This window comes from Cervus canadensis, chromosome 1 (assembly GCF_019320065.1).
Source record: "Cervus canadensis isolate Bull #8, Minnesota chromosome 1, ASM1932006v1, whole genome shotgun sequence".
Taxonomy (NCBI): Eukaryota; Metazoa; Chordata; class Mammalia; order Artiodactyla; family Cervidae; genus Cervus; species Cervus canadensis.
Genome location: NC_057386.1, coordinates 50,669,895 through 50,685,431, shown reverse-complemented (window position 1 = coordinate 50,685,431; position 15,537 = coordinate 50,669,895). Strand labels below are relative to the sequence as shown.

Sequence of the window (15,537 nt, the reverse complement as noted above, 5' to 3'; positions counted from 1 at the left end):
AACCACTGTTACATGTATCAGTTTTATTCATTTTCAGACTTTTTAATATAATTTTACAGTGTATATATATATTTCCCATTCTAGAAAGCAGGTTGTACTAGACATATTGTACTGTAATTAGCTTCATTCACTTAACATACTGTGAACACTATCTTTCCAAGTAAAAAACATATCAATCTACTTTATTTTGTTAAATGATTGCATAGTATTTCATTACATGAATTTATCAGTTTGTCCAGTTCTCCATTATCAGGCATTTATGCTTTTTTCCAAATGTTTGTTACTATAAATAACACACTATAGTGAACTTTGTAAGAAAGATTCCTAGGAGTTTCTAAGTCAAAGCATATGAGTATTTTAGTTATTTACAGACCATGTCAGACTGCCCTCCAAAAGGCTCTACAAATTTACATTCCAATTATCAAACAGTGTATCCTACATCTTTGTCAAACCTGAATATTATCAACAGTTCAAGTTTTTTTTTTTTTTTTTTTTTTTTTTTTTTTTTTTTTTTATTAGTTGGAGGCTAATTACTTCACAACATTTCAGTGGGTTTTGTCATACATTGATATGAATCAGCCATAGATTTACACTATTCCCCATCCCGATCCCCCTCCCACCTCCCTCTTCACCCGACTCCTCTGGGTCTTCCCAGTGCACCAGGCCCGAGCACTTGTCTCATGCATCCCACCTGGGCTGGTGATCTGTTTCACCATAGATAGTATACATGCTGTTCTTTTGAAACATCCCACCCTCACATTCTCCCACAGAGTTCAAAAGTCTGTTCTGTATTTCTGTGTCTCTTTTTCTGTTTTGCATATAGGGTTATCATTACCATCTTTCTAAATTCCATATATATGTGTTAGTATGCTGTAATGTTCTTTATCTTTCTGGCTTACTTCACTCTGTATAATGGGCTCCAGTTTCATCCATCTCATTAGGACTGATTCAAATGAATTCTTTTTGACAGCTGAGTAATATTCCATGGTGTATATGTACCACAGCTTCCTTATCCAGTTCAAGTTTTGTCAATCAGATTGAAAAAAAAATGTTTTTGGTTCATTTAGTACTTACATTTCTCTCATTACTGATTTTGCTGAATTGGTTCAACATCCTTCTCTACACTTACTGGTCATTTGTATCTCTCAGTTGAATTACACAGTAATATAACTTTATTTCTTTTTATTGGATTGCTTTCTTTTATTTGTAGAAGCTTTTATGTATAATGAATACAATGTTTTATATATTGTGTTGTAAATATTTTCTCAAAGTCCATGAAACAGAGACTTCTGGTTGTCTCCTAATATTTACTCTTCTTTTAAAAAGGCAAATGACCCCCAGCTAAAGGTCAAATTTCCAAGCTCCCCTGCAGCCTGTTCAACCAGGTGACCAAGTTCTAGTCAGACTGATGTGGCACAGCAATGATTATGCTCATAAAAGAAAGGGATGTTTACAGCAATCTGCTGGCTGGTGAGGGCAGAGTGATGAGCCATCTTTAACCATGTAACACCTGAGGGCCAGCAGAGAGGTGAGGCTGCCACATCGCCTCTGGACAGCTTACTCTCAGACTGTAACACGAGGAAGAAAACCAACTTCTAAATTGTTTAAGACACTGGTATTTTGCTTTTTACAGTAGCCTAATTCATACGTGGATTAATATGGAATTTGGAATCTGTAAGTGAGGTGCTGCTTGTAATTCCAATAAAAATATGTGATTCTGGCTCAGCAGTCAGACAGCAGGTAGTTGAGACACAGTGGGCTAGAATGTTGGTGATCTCTGTAATCCATGTCAAAATATTTGGTAAAATCATTGCCTGTGATACCCTGGAAAGCAGACCACATGCCAATGGGCATGTAACCAGAAGGGGAAAGGCTGAAAAAATTCACAATGTGTTGGCTGTTTCCTGATACATTCAGCAAAACCGGAAAAGATAAACTCTAGCTAGAGGTAGCTGGCATGCAAGTAGAGACGCAAGAAAATATTCCTCTGCCTGAGGTTGGTCACCAACTGACTAGCGTTCAGTAATTTGAGGTGTGCTTTAATATCCCAACTTGAAAGAGTAGTAAGAGGTACCTCTAAGCTTTTCTCAAGTACTTCTGATTGACTATGACGAAAATCAGATCAAGAGTGTTATATTCCCAATCAAACCCATCTTTTCAGGTATCTCAATATAAAGTGCCATTAGGTTGAGGGAAGAGGATGGGCAAAGTGCAAACAGTAAATCAAATACCAGACTTTTCAGGCTTAAAAACTACCTAGATGAGATCTCTAACACATATTTGGAACGACCAAAGAGAAACAAAAGTCTTCCAAGTTCTTTTGAAAGAATTAAAATGCCAGAGAAATAAAAAGCCCTGGCCTGTTAAAATGTGTGATTAAAATGTGTGATTGTTCAGCCTCTGAAGTAATCCTCAGACACTTTAGGTCCCCTCTAGCAGAAGCAGGCAACAAAAACTGGATTGCTTCAAAGACATGCGTATTCCCCAGCACCACTTCAACATAATGATTTGTGTGTATCAGCGATGTGTTCCTTTTGACTGCTGAAAAGTATTCGGCAGCATGGGTACACTGCAATTTGTCTATCTGTTCACTTTTGAATGGACATTTGTAGTCGTTTCTAGGGCCTCTGGGTACGTGTGCTTAGCTGCTCAGTCCTGTCTGACTCTGCAACTCTAAGGACTGTAGTCCACCAGGCTCCTCTGTCCATGGGATTCTCCAGGCAAGAATAGTGTAGTGGGTTGCCATTCCCTTCTCCAGGGGATCCCCAACCCAGGGATTAAACCCAGGTCTCCTGCATTGCAGGCGAATTCTTTACCATCTGAGCCACCAGGGAAGTCCAAGGCTGTTTAACTACTACAAATAAACTGCCAAGTATATTTGTGTAATAGTCTTTCTCCACCCATCATGGGTGGGTTGGGTAGCAGAAACATGTTTAACTTGATTTTTAAGAAACTGCCAAGCTATTTCCAAAAGTGGTTACACTATTTTAAATTACCAGTTCCAGATGCCTCGTCAATACCTGGTATGGTTATATTTTTAAAAAATATTAGCCATTCTAACTGGTGTGTGCTGCGGTATCTCTTTTTTTAATATTTATTTGACTGCGCCAGGTCTTAGTTTTGGCAAAATGGATCTTCAATCTTCACTGCAGCATGCTGGATCTCTAGGGGTGGCATTCAAACTCTTAGTTGTCATATATGAGATCTAGTTTCTTGACCAGGGGTCAAACCTGGGCCCCCTGCAGTAGGAGCTTGGAGTCTTAGTGATCAGACCACCAAGGAAGTCTCTCTCATTGTAGTTTTAATCTGACTTGTCTGATGATTAAACATCTATTCATGTGCTTACTAACCATTTGTATATCTTCTTTTGAAAAATGTCTCCTCCTGTTGTCTCCTCAACTTTCAATTGCATTGTAAGAGTTCTTTTCACATTCTAGATACTGTCTTTGTTTTGATATATGTGTTGTTAATATTTTTTGCTAGTCTTTGGCCTGCCTTTTCATTTTCTGAAAGATATCTTTCAAAGAGCAAGAGTTTTAAATTTTGATGAAATCCAGTTCATCAATTTTTTCTTTATTGATCATATATTTTGTGTCCTAAGAAATCTTTGCCCAGAGAAGCAAAGCTTGTCTTTTTTTTTTCTAAGAAGTTTTATAGTTGTAGGTTTTAAATTTAGGTCTGTAAAGTATGTTTAATTTCTTTTTTATTCCCCTTTTTTTTTAGTTAATTTTTATGTGAGGTGTCAGGCATGGGTAAATGTTAATTTTTGTTGGAAACACTTTCCTTTCTCCATTGCATTGCCTTAGCACCTTTGTTGAAAGTCAATTGACCACATAGGTGTGGATCTATTTCTGGACTTTCTTTTTTGTTTCATTCATCTCATTGCCTCCCTTTTCACCAGTACCAAACTATTTTGATTATTATGGCTTTATGGTAATTCCTCAGTTCAGCTCAGTTCAATCACTCAGTTGTGTCCAACTCTTTGCGACACCATGGACTGCAACACACCAGGTTTCCCTGTCCATCACCAACTCTCACAGTTTACTCAAACTCATGTCCATCGAGTCAGAGATGTCATCCAACCATCTAATCCTCTGTTGTCCCCTTCTCCTCCTGCCTTCAATCTTTCCCAGCATCAGGGTCTTTTCCAATGAGTCAGTTCTTCGCATCAGGTGGCCAAACTACTGGAGTTTCAGCTTCAGCCTCAGTCCTTCCAATGAATATTCAGGATTGATTTTCTTTAGGATGGACTGGTTGGATCTCCTTGCAGTTCAAGGGACTCTCAAGAGTCTTCTCCAACACCACAGTTCACAAGCATCAATTCTTCGGCGCTCAGTTTTATAGTCCAACTCCCACATCCATACATGACCACTGGAAAAACCACAGCTTTGACTAGATGGACCTTTGTCGGCAAAGTAATGTCTCTGCTTTTTAACATGCTGTCTAGGTTGGCCATAGCTTTTCTTCCAAGGAGTAAGCGTCTTTTAATTTCATGGCTGCAGTCACCATCTGCAGTGATTCTGGAGCCCAAAAGAATAAAGTCTCTCACTGTTTCCACTGTTTCCCCATCTACTTGCCATGAAGTGATGGGACCAGATGCCATGATCTTAGTTTTCTGAATGTTGAGTTTTAAGCCAACTTTTTACTCTCCTCTTTCATCAAGAGGCTCTTTAGTTCTTCTTTGCTTTCTGCCATAAGGGTGGTGTCATCTGCATATCTGAGGTTACTGATATTTCTCCTGGCAATCTTGATTCCAGCTTGTGCTTCATCCAGACAGGCATTTCGCATGATGTACTCTGCATACAAGTTAAATAATAAGGATGACAATATACAGCCTAGATGTACTATTTGGAACCAGTCTGTTGTTCTGTGTCCAGTTCTGTTATTTCTTGACCTGCATACAGATTTCTAAGGAGGCAGGTAAGGTGGTCTGGTATTCCCATCTAAGAATTTTCCACAGTTTGATGTGATCCACACAGTCAAAGGCTTTGGCATAGTCAATAAAGCAGAAATAGATGTTTTTCTGGAACTCTTGCTTTTTTGATCATCCTGATGATTCAGGATGGTAAGTCTGGTAAAGCCTCCTCCAATTTTTTATTTTTAAAACTTGCCTTGGTTAATCTGTGTCCTTAGAATTTTCTTTTAAATTTTAGAATCAGCTTGTCATTAAAGAAAAAATGTCTACTAGAATTCTGATTAGCATTGCATTGAATTTATAGATCAATTTGGGGAGAACTGTCACTTTAATAATACTGGGTATTCTTATCCATGAACATGGCACATCTTTCTATTTAGGTTAATTTCTTTATTTATTAATTCCTTTCAGCAAAATTTGTAGCTTTCAGTGTCGAGTCTTAGACATTTTGTTCAGTTTATACCTAGGTATCTTTCGATTTTGGTCCTATTGTAACTGTCTGATTTTTTTAAATTTCACTTTCCAGTTGTGTGCTAATTTATAAAGAAGGAACGGTATTTGCATATTAACTATATGTCCTTCTAAGCAAGACATAACCTTGCTAATTCATTTATTTGTTCTAGTAGTTTTGCTACATTCCCCAGATTTTTAACATAAGTAATCATATTATCTGCAAATACAGTTTCACTTCTTCCTTTCCCATCTTTACATCTTTTATTTCCTTTTATTGCCTATTGCAATGGCAAGGTCCACGGGTACAATACTGAACACGAGTGGTACAGGTGGGCATCCTTGCCTTGTTCCCAATCTCAGGGGAAACAGCTTGGTCTCTCACTATTGATCATGATGCTTTTTAAACATATTTTATAGATGTTTCTCTATCAGTTTGAAAGTTTCCCCTACCCCTATGTTATTGAGAGATTTTATTACTAAAGCGTGCTGACATCTGTCAAGTGCTTTCCTTGGGTCTACTGACACTGTCGTAGTTTTTCTCCTTTATTGTTAGTATGATGAATAACAGTGTTTAACATCTGAAGTGCAATCAAGTCTTGCATTCCTGATCCAAACTCTCCTCGGTTTGTCCATCATTTTTACACATTGTTGGAGTCAACTTACTAATATTTTGTTAATTATTTTTGCACATATATTCATGCAGATTATAAGTCTGTGATTTCCTTTCTTCTTGTGAGGAAAATGTTTGGTAACCAACTTCTTGAAAAGAAGTAGGGCTATTCATTGGATCTTCTTGTGTGAATTCTGGCAAGTTGTATTTTTTAAGAAATGTGTCTATTCCATTTATGTAGCTGTGTTCATTGACATAAGACTCTCCATGGTATTGTCTTATTATCCTTTTACCAGACTCTCCATGGTATTCTCTTATTATCCTTTTACCATTCATAGATTCTGAGGTATTAGTCTCTTTTTCATTCTTAATAGTTATGATTTGTGTTCTGTATGTGATCTCCGGGGATCAGTCTAGCTAGCAGTTTGTCAAAACTGTCAATCTTTTCAAAGAGCTAGCTTTATATTTGTTAGTCTTCTCAATTGTCTGTCTTCTATATCACTGACTTCTACTTTTATTTATTTATTTTTTGCTGTGTTGCGTGGCTTGTGGGATCTTAGTTCTAGGGATCTTGGACTAGTGATAGAACCCACACCCTTGGAGGTGGAAAGTCCAAAGTTCTGAGTACTAACCACTGGACCACCAGGGAATTCCCTCTGCTTTTATTTTTAACATTTACTTTGGGTTTATTTTCCTCTTCTCTTTATAGTTTCATATGGTAAAACCTCAGGTCATTGATTTTAGGTCTTACTTATTTTCTATTAGCCTTTAAAGCTGTATGTTTGATTCTAACACTGCTTTAGCTGCATCCCACAAACTTGGATATTGTATTTTGATTGTCAGTCAGTTAAAAATATTTTCTAATTTTTCTTGTGATTTTGTCTGAGTCACAAATTATTTAGAAGTATGTTTATTTCCAGATATTTGATCTTTTCCTAATTTCTTTGTTATTGATTTCTAATTTAATCTGTTGTATTCAGAAAATACACTTTGTATGACTTCAATTCTTTTAAATGTATTGAGACTTGTCTTATGGCCCAGTGAATGACCTATCTGGTAAATGTACTATATGCACTTGAGAACAATGTATATATTCTGCAAGCACTGGATGCTCAGTGTTCAAAAAATGCCAATTAGATCAAGGTGATTACATTGTTCATATCTTCTATGTCTTTAACTGCTATTTTGTCTAGTTATTCTATCAACTGCTTATATAAGTATTAAAACATCCTAGTACATTGAGGAATTGTCTGTTTCTCTTTAATTTTTGTTATTTTGTATCTTGGATTTTGAAGCTCCATTATTACACAAAACACATTTATAATTGATGTGTTGCTGTTTTTCAGTCACTTAGTCGAGTCCGACTCTTTGACCCCATGGACTGCAGCACACCAGGCTTCTCTGTCCTTCACTATCTCCCAGTCTGCTCAAACTCATGTCCAGTGAGTCACAGATGCCATCCAACCATCTCATCCTCTGTCATCCCCTTGTCCTCATGCCCTCAATCTTTCCCAGCAGCAGGGTCTTTTCCACTGAGTTGGCTCTTTGCATCAAAGTGTAGGAGTAAGGTCTTTTCAAATGAGTCGGCTCTTCTCATCAGGAGGCCAAAGTTTTGGAGTTTCAGCTTCAGCATCAGTCCTTCCAGTGAATATTCAGGGTTGATTTCCTTTAGGATTAACTGGTTTGATCTCCTTGCAGTCCAAGGGACTCTCAAGAGTCTTCTCCAGTACCACAGTTCGAAAACATCAATTCTTCAGCAATCAGCCTTCTCTATAGTCCAACTCTCACTTCTGTATATGATTACTGGAAAAACTACAGCTTTGACGATACGGACCTTTGTCGGCAAAGTGATGTCTCTGCTTTTTAATATACCATCTAGTTTGTCATAGCTTTTCTTCCAAGGAGCAAGCATCTTTTAATTTTATGGCTGTAGTCACTGTCCATAGTGATTTTGGAGCCCAAGAAAAGTCTGTCACTGTTTCCATTTTTTCCCCATCTATTTGCCATGAAGTGATGGGACCAGATGCCATGATCTTAGTTTTTTGAATGTTGAATTTTAAGCCAGCTTTTTCACTCTCCTCTTTCACCTTCATCAAGAAGCTCTTTATTTCCTCTTCACTTTCTGCTATTAGGTATCATCTACATATATAAGGTTACTGATATTTTTCCCAGCAATCTTAATTACAGCTTGGGATGCATCCAGGCTGGCATTTCGCATGATGTACTCTGCATGTAAGTTAAAAAAGCAGTGTGACAACATACAGCCTTGATTTACTCCTTTCCCAATTTGGAACCAGTCCACTGTTCCAAGTCCAGCTCTAACTACTGCTTCTTGACCTGCATACAGGTTTCTCAGGGGACAGTTCAGGTGGTCTGATATTCCCATCTCTTTAAGTATTTTCCACAGTTTGTTGTGATTCACACAGTCAAAGTCTTTAGCATAGTCAATGAATCAGAAGATGTTTTTCTGGAATTCCCTTGCTTTTTCTATGATCCAGCGGATGTTGGCAATTTGATCTCTGGTTCCTCTGCCTTTTCTAAATCCAGCTTGAACACCTGGAAGTTCTTGGTTCATGTACTGCTGAAGCCTTGGCTTGAAGGATTTGGAGCATTACCTTGCTAGCATGTGAAATGAGCACAAGTATGTGGTAGTTTGAACATTCTTTGTCATACCTCACTGATAAATTGTTTATCATTATGAAGTGGCCCTCTTTTTAACACTCTAGGTCTTAAGGTCTGTTTTATCTGATATTTAAGAATAATCATAACAGCCACCTTATACTTCCTGTTTGCTTGTTCTTTTTCCATCCACTTACTTCCAATACATGTCTCCTGTAGTCAGCCTACAGTAGGCCTTTCCCCTCTAATCTACTCTAGCAATCTCTGCCTCTGACATTTTAAGACCATTTACATATATAATAGTTGTATTGGTTGAATTTGGGTCAATCTCTTAAATTATTTGTTTTCTCTTTTCCTTATTTTGCATTTCTTTCTTCCTCCTTTCCTGCCCCCCCCCGTTTTTTTTTTTTTTTTTTGGATTGTTTCTATTATGTTGGTGATTATCCTACACCAACTACACAAACTACAATATGTCTCCTTGCTTTCCTCTGCCTGAAGAACACCCTGCAGAACTTTCTTTAATGTTTATCTGCTGTGGTGCACGCTCTTGATTTTGTGTTTATCTGAAAAGGTCTTCATTTTTGCCTTCATCACTGCTGGGTATAGATTTCCAGGACTGCATATTTCTTTTAGTATATTGAAAATATGATTCTACTCCTTTCTGGCTTCCATTGCTGTTGTTCAGAAATAAGCTGTTAGTCTAACTCAGGGCTTGGCAAATTACAATCTCTAGGTCAAACTGGGCCCAGCACCTGTTTTTTGTAAACAAAGTTTTACTGAAATGTAGCCACAACCATTCACTTATGTATTATCTATGATTGCTTTTGAGCTACAACAGCAGAACTGAATAGTTAAACAGAGATCATATGGTACTGGCATAAATACAGAAAAACAGACCAATGGACTGGAATAGAGACCTGAAATAAATCCTCACACATATGGTCAATCACCTTGAACAAGGATGCCAAAAACACTCAATGGGGAAAGCTCTCTGCAACAAATCGTGCTGGGAAAACTGGATGTCCATATGCAAGAGAATCAAGGCGGAACCTTGTCTTACATCATCTACAAATATTAACTCAAAATGGATTAAAGACCTAAATATAAGACCTAAAACTATGAAACACCTGAAAGAAAACACAGTGTAAAAACTGTATGACACTAGGCTTGGCAATGATTTCTTGGATACGACACCAACGGCACAGGCAACAAAAGCAAAAATAGACACATGGGACAATGTCAAACTTAAAAACTTCTGTGCATCAAAGGGCACAGTCAACAGAAGGACTGTGAGCAGAGTATTAGCTAAATTAATGTGATCTTGAACAAGTTCCTTATCCTCTCCAAGCTTAAGTTTCCTGATCTTTCAAGGAGATGACAATACCACTTTCATCAAGTTTGTAGTATGGCATAAAAATGAGTATGCAGTGAATATTCACTACTGTCCTTTTCTAAATTGCCTTTAAAGTCTATGCCATTGTTTTGAACATCTTCGGTGGTAAGAAATCTTAATCTCTGATTACAGACTGGATCATATACTCAACTAAAAGCAACTGTACAAGTTAAGTTTACCAAATAAGATGAGTGGTCCAGATAGTTTTTGTTCAGTAGGGAAAGAGCAAATAAGCCAAGATGGTGGTGGTCAGGCTCTCTCTCCTCACGCCCTCTCTCTCGCCCCACGTTTTGTGAATAATGATTATGTAACTGAGATCATTTATAAGGCTTCCCTTGTGGCTCAGCTTGTAAAGATCAGCCTGCAATGAGGGAGACCTGGGTTCAATCCCTGGGTTGGGAAGATCCCTGGAGAAGGGAAAGGCTATTCACTCCAGTATATAGTCCATGGGGTTGCAAAGAGTTGGATAGCACTGAGCATGTGTGTCATGAGGTACGTGCTTGGCCATGGGCTACTTGTGTTCTGTAAGCATATATAAGTTCCACCTGGAAAGCCCTTGAGGGAGGTTATGTTATGTCTGCTGCTACAGCCGCTGTACCAGCCAAGAGAGAAGAAACAGCTGCAGTTCCTACAGCTCCTCTAGTTTTCTTCCAACCTCTTAGCTCACACCTTGCCTACCCTGCATTCAGCAAACAGTGCATACAGTATGAACGGGGAGACATGGTCTAAATGGCACTTTGCAGAAAAAAACCCTGTGAGTCTAAACAACACCTTGCGGGATGGGGAATAAGTGTAAATCTATGGCTGATTCATATCAATGTATGACAAAACCCACTGAAATGTTGTGAAGTAATTAGCCTCCAACTAATAAAAAAATTTAAAAAAAAAATAAATAAACAACACCTTGATCATGTTACTATTAGCTTACTTTTGGGGAAAATTCTCCAGAAGTTCCCAAGATTCTTCTAATTTTTATAGGTTAACATGACTGTTTGACCTGACTGCTTAATTCACTGAATTGCACACATCTGACATGCATATAATTTAATAAAATTCACATTGTCTACTGAAAACTTTGATGATTTGGTTTTGGATCATATCATACAAGAAACATATTTTATTAAATGTCACTATTTTCTTTAAAAAGATTCTGTCCATACCCCTAGAAAGAGTAACACCAACTGTACTAAAACAAACACCAACTCTGGGTTCCTACAAACCACAAGAAAAATCCTACTGATACAGAGTTATACTTTATAATATGCTCAGGGTAATATCTTCAATGTCCATCTAATTTTTTCTTGCCACAATTTAAGAACATGCCCTTTTGTACTATACTCTGCTAATAAAAGAACAAGTACTCCTGTAATTACAAAGTCTTTGGCATCTGAAGCAGTTATTAAACCATCTTTCATCCTTGCATTCTCCTAGTTAAATAATCCAAATTGTTTTGCTTTTACTCACTATGTTCTCTTTGCAAAAGCTCATATTTTTACATGCAATACTGAAATATAATGTGGACTTAACTTTACAGGGATAATTAAGAAAATAGAGTTAAAAATCACAGTTATATTAAGCAGCAATGTGATAAGTGTAACCATGAATAATAGCTGAAGACCACTCAGAAATTAATTCCACACTGTGAGCCTACCGCGAGTGTTCCAGATCACAACAGTCCTTACCAGGGGACTTTCCTTGCTGTGAGTTGCTTCTTCGCTCTCTGTATCTGGCTGGAGTGGATAAACCCATGTCTTTACTAGGCTTGCTAGCAGGCCCCATTTCGGAAATAAGGAATCCCATTTGTTCTGAAGGCAAGATATTCTCAGGTGGATTGGTCTGGCATTTTATACTGGCATCCACCTAAAATATTAAACCCACTCATTATTCCAAATTACCCCCAAACAGCTACTAAAAATTAAGATATTTTATCAGAGGAGTTCTATTATAGAAAAATGATTAAACAAACATGATCGTTAAAGCTTTTTAATCCTTATGAATGATGCTACCCAATTTTATTAAGCTAACCTGAATCTTTGGTAGTAAGATGTATATTTCCCCATACAGAAACCACTGAAATGTCTATGCAGCTAAAATATGTACCTATGACCAGAGGAAGATTCACCATGAAGCTTCATTTTTTAAACAAAATTCACACACACAATTTATAACTGGTTAACACCACTATCTTTTCCCATTCTAACATCTCTTCCATCAGATTTCCCCTCTTGGTGATACTGGAATGGCCGTAGGTATGATCCTGTTGGATGATGTCAGAGGGGCTGTGAATACTTTATTCTACTAATTTTGGTTTCTTCGTCTTAATAAGGCTCTCAAAATTGCATAAGCTTCAGCCCCTATAAAATCTAGATCTGCCTTGCTTATGATACATAGATTTGTTTCTTGGAGTTCCTATGTTTTCTTCAGAATACCTAATCCCTTTGTCAAGTTGACCAATTTCTGAAATATTCTATATAATAATGAATTTATTTTAAAATAAAACTATATGTTAAAGTAGGGCTAGAAGTTCAAAATACAGCTTTCAAAAGCTGTGATATCCAAATTTTTTTAAAGAAACTATGTGAATGCAATTTTAAGGTATGAAATCTAATATTTTGGATGTGACTATGAAGGAATAAAGACACATTTCATGATCTTTTCACAGGCGTATTTGAAACACAAAGGGCCTATCTCTGGTCTACTGAATTTATAATATTATTTTAATACATAGTATACTGGGTCTCAATGTTTGGGCTCAAAAAGGACAATGAGTTGATAGAAACCTTAAGACATTTGGCTCTTAAGTTAGCCAGAAAAGAATGCCTTAAGAAAAAACGGCCCGGGGGCTTCACTCACTGTCCAGAGGTTAGGACTCCATGCTCTCACTCCTGAGGGCCCAGGTTCAATACCTGGTTAGGGAACTAAAATCCCACAAGCCACGTGGTGTGGCCAAAATACACACACTGCTGCCAAAAAATTATCTTGTGAAGCTCTAAAGATGAAGACATTTTCAACTCCATTAAAGAAAAAAATCCAAAATGAAATACATATATATCAGGCTAGGATTGAGAAAAAAATACTTAATCACAAAAGTGATTTTAATTTGGATATACTTTTATATTTTAGAATGCGAGTTTATTCATTTTCTGGTCATAAGCTAGCAGTGATAAAGGATTATTCTCTACTTTCAGAATATATCTCTCAAACCAGAGTCAGAATTCTACTTTAGGAATGAGAATATTAGCAAGGACATTCACACGCAATATGCTCTCAAGTCAAATTAGAATCCAATAATGCTGTAAGAAAGTATGAAAATACTTCCAAGCATCTCTTTACCTCCACGCTACAAATGGCCAGGAAAGTCCTGATGTTATCTATGAGATAAACCATCCATCTGAGAAGTGGAATTTAATCAGGCAGGCACACCTAGTCCATTCAAATTAAGTTTGGAAGTGAAACTCAGAGGATGTTTTTAACATGAAAATATTGGTAAATCTTATACCACAGTGCTCATTCAAACCATAACATAATGAGAGCATGCCTGACAGTTCAGGTTACTTCTTTCTGAAATGCTTTGTGCACAACCACTGGGACATGATCCTTCCGGAAAGCATAATGAACTCGTATTAAACCCAAATAAAACCAGGACAAAGTCCCCACTACAACAGTCCTTAGCAAGAAGCACCAGGTACCTCTGAACATTACTAGGAATTTTTCTTTGCCTCTTACCTGGTGCGTGCTGAATGGTAGCCCTTCCTGCACAAACACTACTGGAGATGGCGATGGATTATGACTCAGCTGCTCCTTCAGTTTGATGTGAGCTTGCTGGTTGATTGCAGGCTCTTGCATTGTAGTATTTTCAACAGGCTGAGCTGGGTGGATGGTATAGATGTACTCAGGTGACTGTGGTAGAGAGCAGGTAATTGCCTGTTCTGTTCCGACCACAAAAGACGTAATATCTGAGCCTACAGGAGTAAGTGGCTCCAGCTGGCTAGCCTGACTTGTGGAAGATGGATTGCTGTTGTTTGAATTAGCTAGGATATGTTGGCCTCTACTAGACTGGGATGTTGAGCACTGATTCTCAACAGGCTCCACCTTGACCATCTCCAATTTAGGGGAGGAATGCAACTCATCTACTATCTGAAAAACAGCCTCTAGGTTTACTTCTGTCTTTTTACTTTCATCAGTAGCACTGCAAGGCCAATTAGAAGGCAGAAATTCAACTGGATAGGAAGACTGCATTGGAGGATTCTGGGAAAAGAGAAAATAGGATTCTTTGGATAGAAAATCAAATATGAGATTAAGGAGGAAAGCAAAAACATTTACACTGATGAATGCTAAACATAAACAAATTAAACTTGAAGTTCACTAAGAAAACTTGAATGCCAGTCAAGTTTTCGGCAGTGGTACCTTTAACTCTATTGTTAGCATTAGCACACGAACTATTATATGTCAACCACTATGCTAAGTTTTAATATTGGAATGGATCAATAATTCTCAGGGTTAAAGTACACAAAATCAAAAACAAGCTATAGTATCCAAATACCTATTTGATGATAAAATGTCTATGTATCAAATTCTATCAGAAAGGTTGACAGACAAAAACATACACTGTTTTAGGAATGTAGTAAGGAAATAAACACAGGCTGCTCACAAGTCCGCCAATGCTTCAATAGATTCAGGGGGAAATACTGATATTCTGTTCCAAATAATCTGGGGAAAAAATGGATGGAATATCAAATGTCCTTTCTTGAGATTATTTTAATACTAAAACAATAGATTAAAATAGCTGTCACTTTTAGACTGATATCGTCAAGATGTATTCTCTTATACATAGTACTGTGCACAGTTACATCTGATGGTAGACAACCTCAAGCCATGAACACAGAATGCTGAAGAGTAATGATTAAATAAAATACGTACTGAGTTGTTGCCAAATGCAGAGTTTTGCACAGAATAGGTATTCAGTAATTGTTTGCTGACTATATCAGGTTATAAACATAAGATACAGAAGAGTTATAATTAAACAAAATAGGTAGTGAGTCAATGTCGCCAAACAGACTACAAAGATTGCATCAATAATTCAAAGGCCACTAATGCCAAATAATGTAAATCTAAATGGCTTAAACATCAAGCTACTGGACTACAGCTGTACACCATTTATTGAGTTGTTACTACATTGCAGGCATACACAAAGTGCTTTCTGTACATTATTTCATTTAATCCTCATAAGAGGTTAATGAAATGTGATAATCTCCATTTCCAAATAGTGGAACTAAAGTTCAGAGAAACTTTATAATTTATTCAAAGTCACAATGAAATAACTAACAGAGCTAGGTTTCAAGCCTAGGTTTGCCTGACTCCAGAATTCTTGCTCTTAACCATTACAATATACGAACCATTCATGCACAGTCACCACATCTACAATCCAACAAAACTTAACTGCAATTATTTTCAGAATGGCATCTGAAATACTTCCCTTTTTTCCATTTAAAAATTTTATGTCAGACTTCCCTGGTGATGCAGTAGGAAAGAATCCACCTGCCAGTT

General features: G+C 37.3%; 1 protein-coding gene across 2 annotated transcripts in view; it reads right to left on the bottom strand.

The window, feature by feature from the left end:
- HSF5 (heat shock transcription factor 5) overlaps positions 1-15,537 on the bottom strand; it is a 49,902-nt gene that overhangs the window by 16,528 nt on the left and 17,837 nt on the right. For both annotated transcript variants that reach the window (XM_043483028.1, XM_043483027.1), the window contains exons 4-5: positions 13,717-14,238; positions 11,673-11,850 (exon numbers count right to left, since the gene is read on the bottom strand). In XM_043483028.1, the coding sequence (XP_043338963.1) occupies positions 11,673-11,850; positions 13,717-14,238 (700 nt within the window). The remainder of the gene's footprint in view (positions 1-11,672; positions 11,851-13,716; positions 14,239-15,537) is intronic.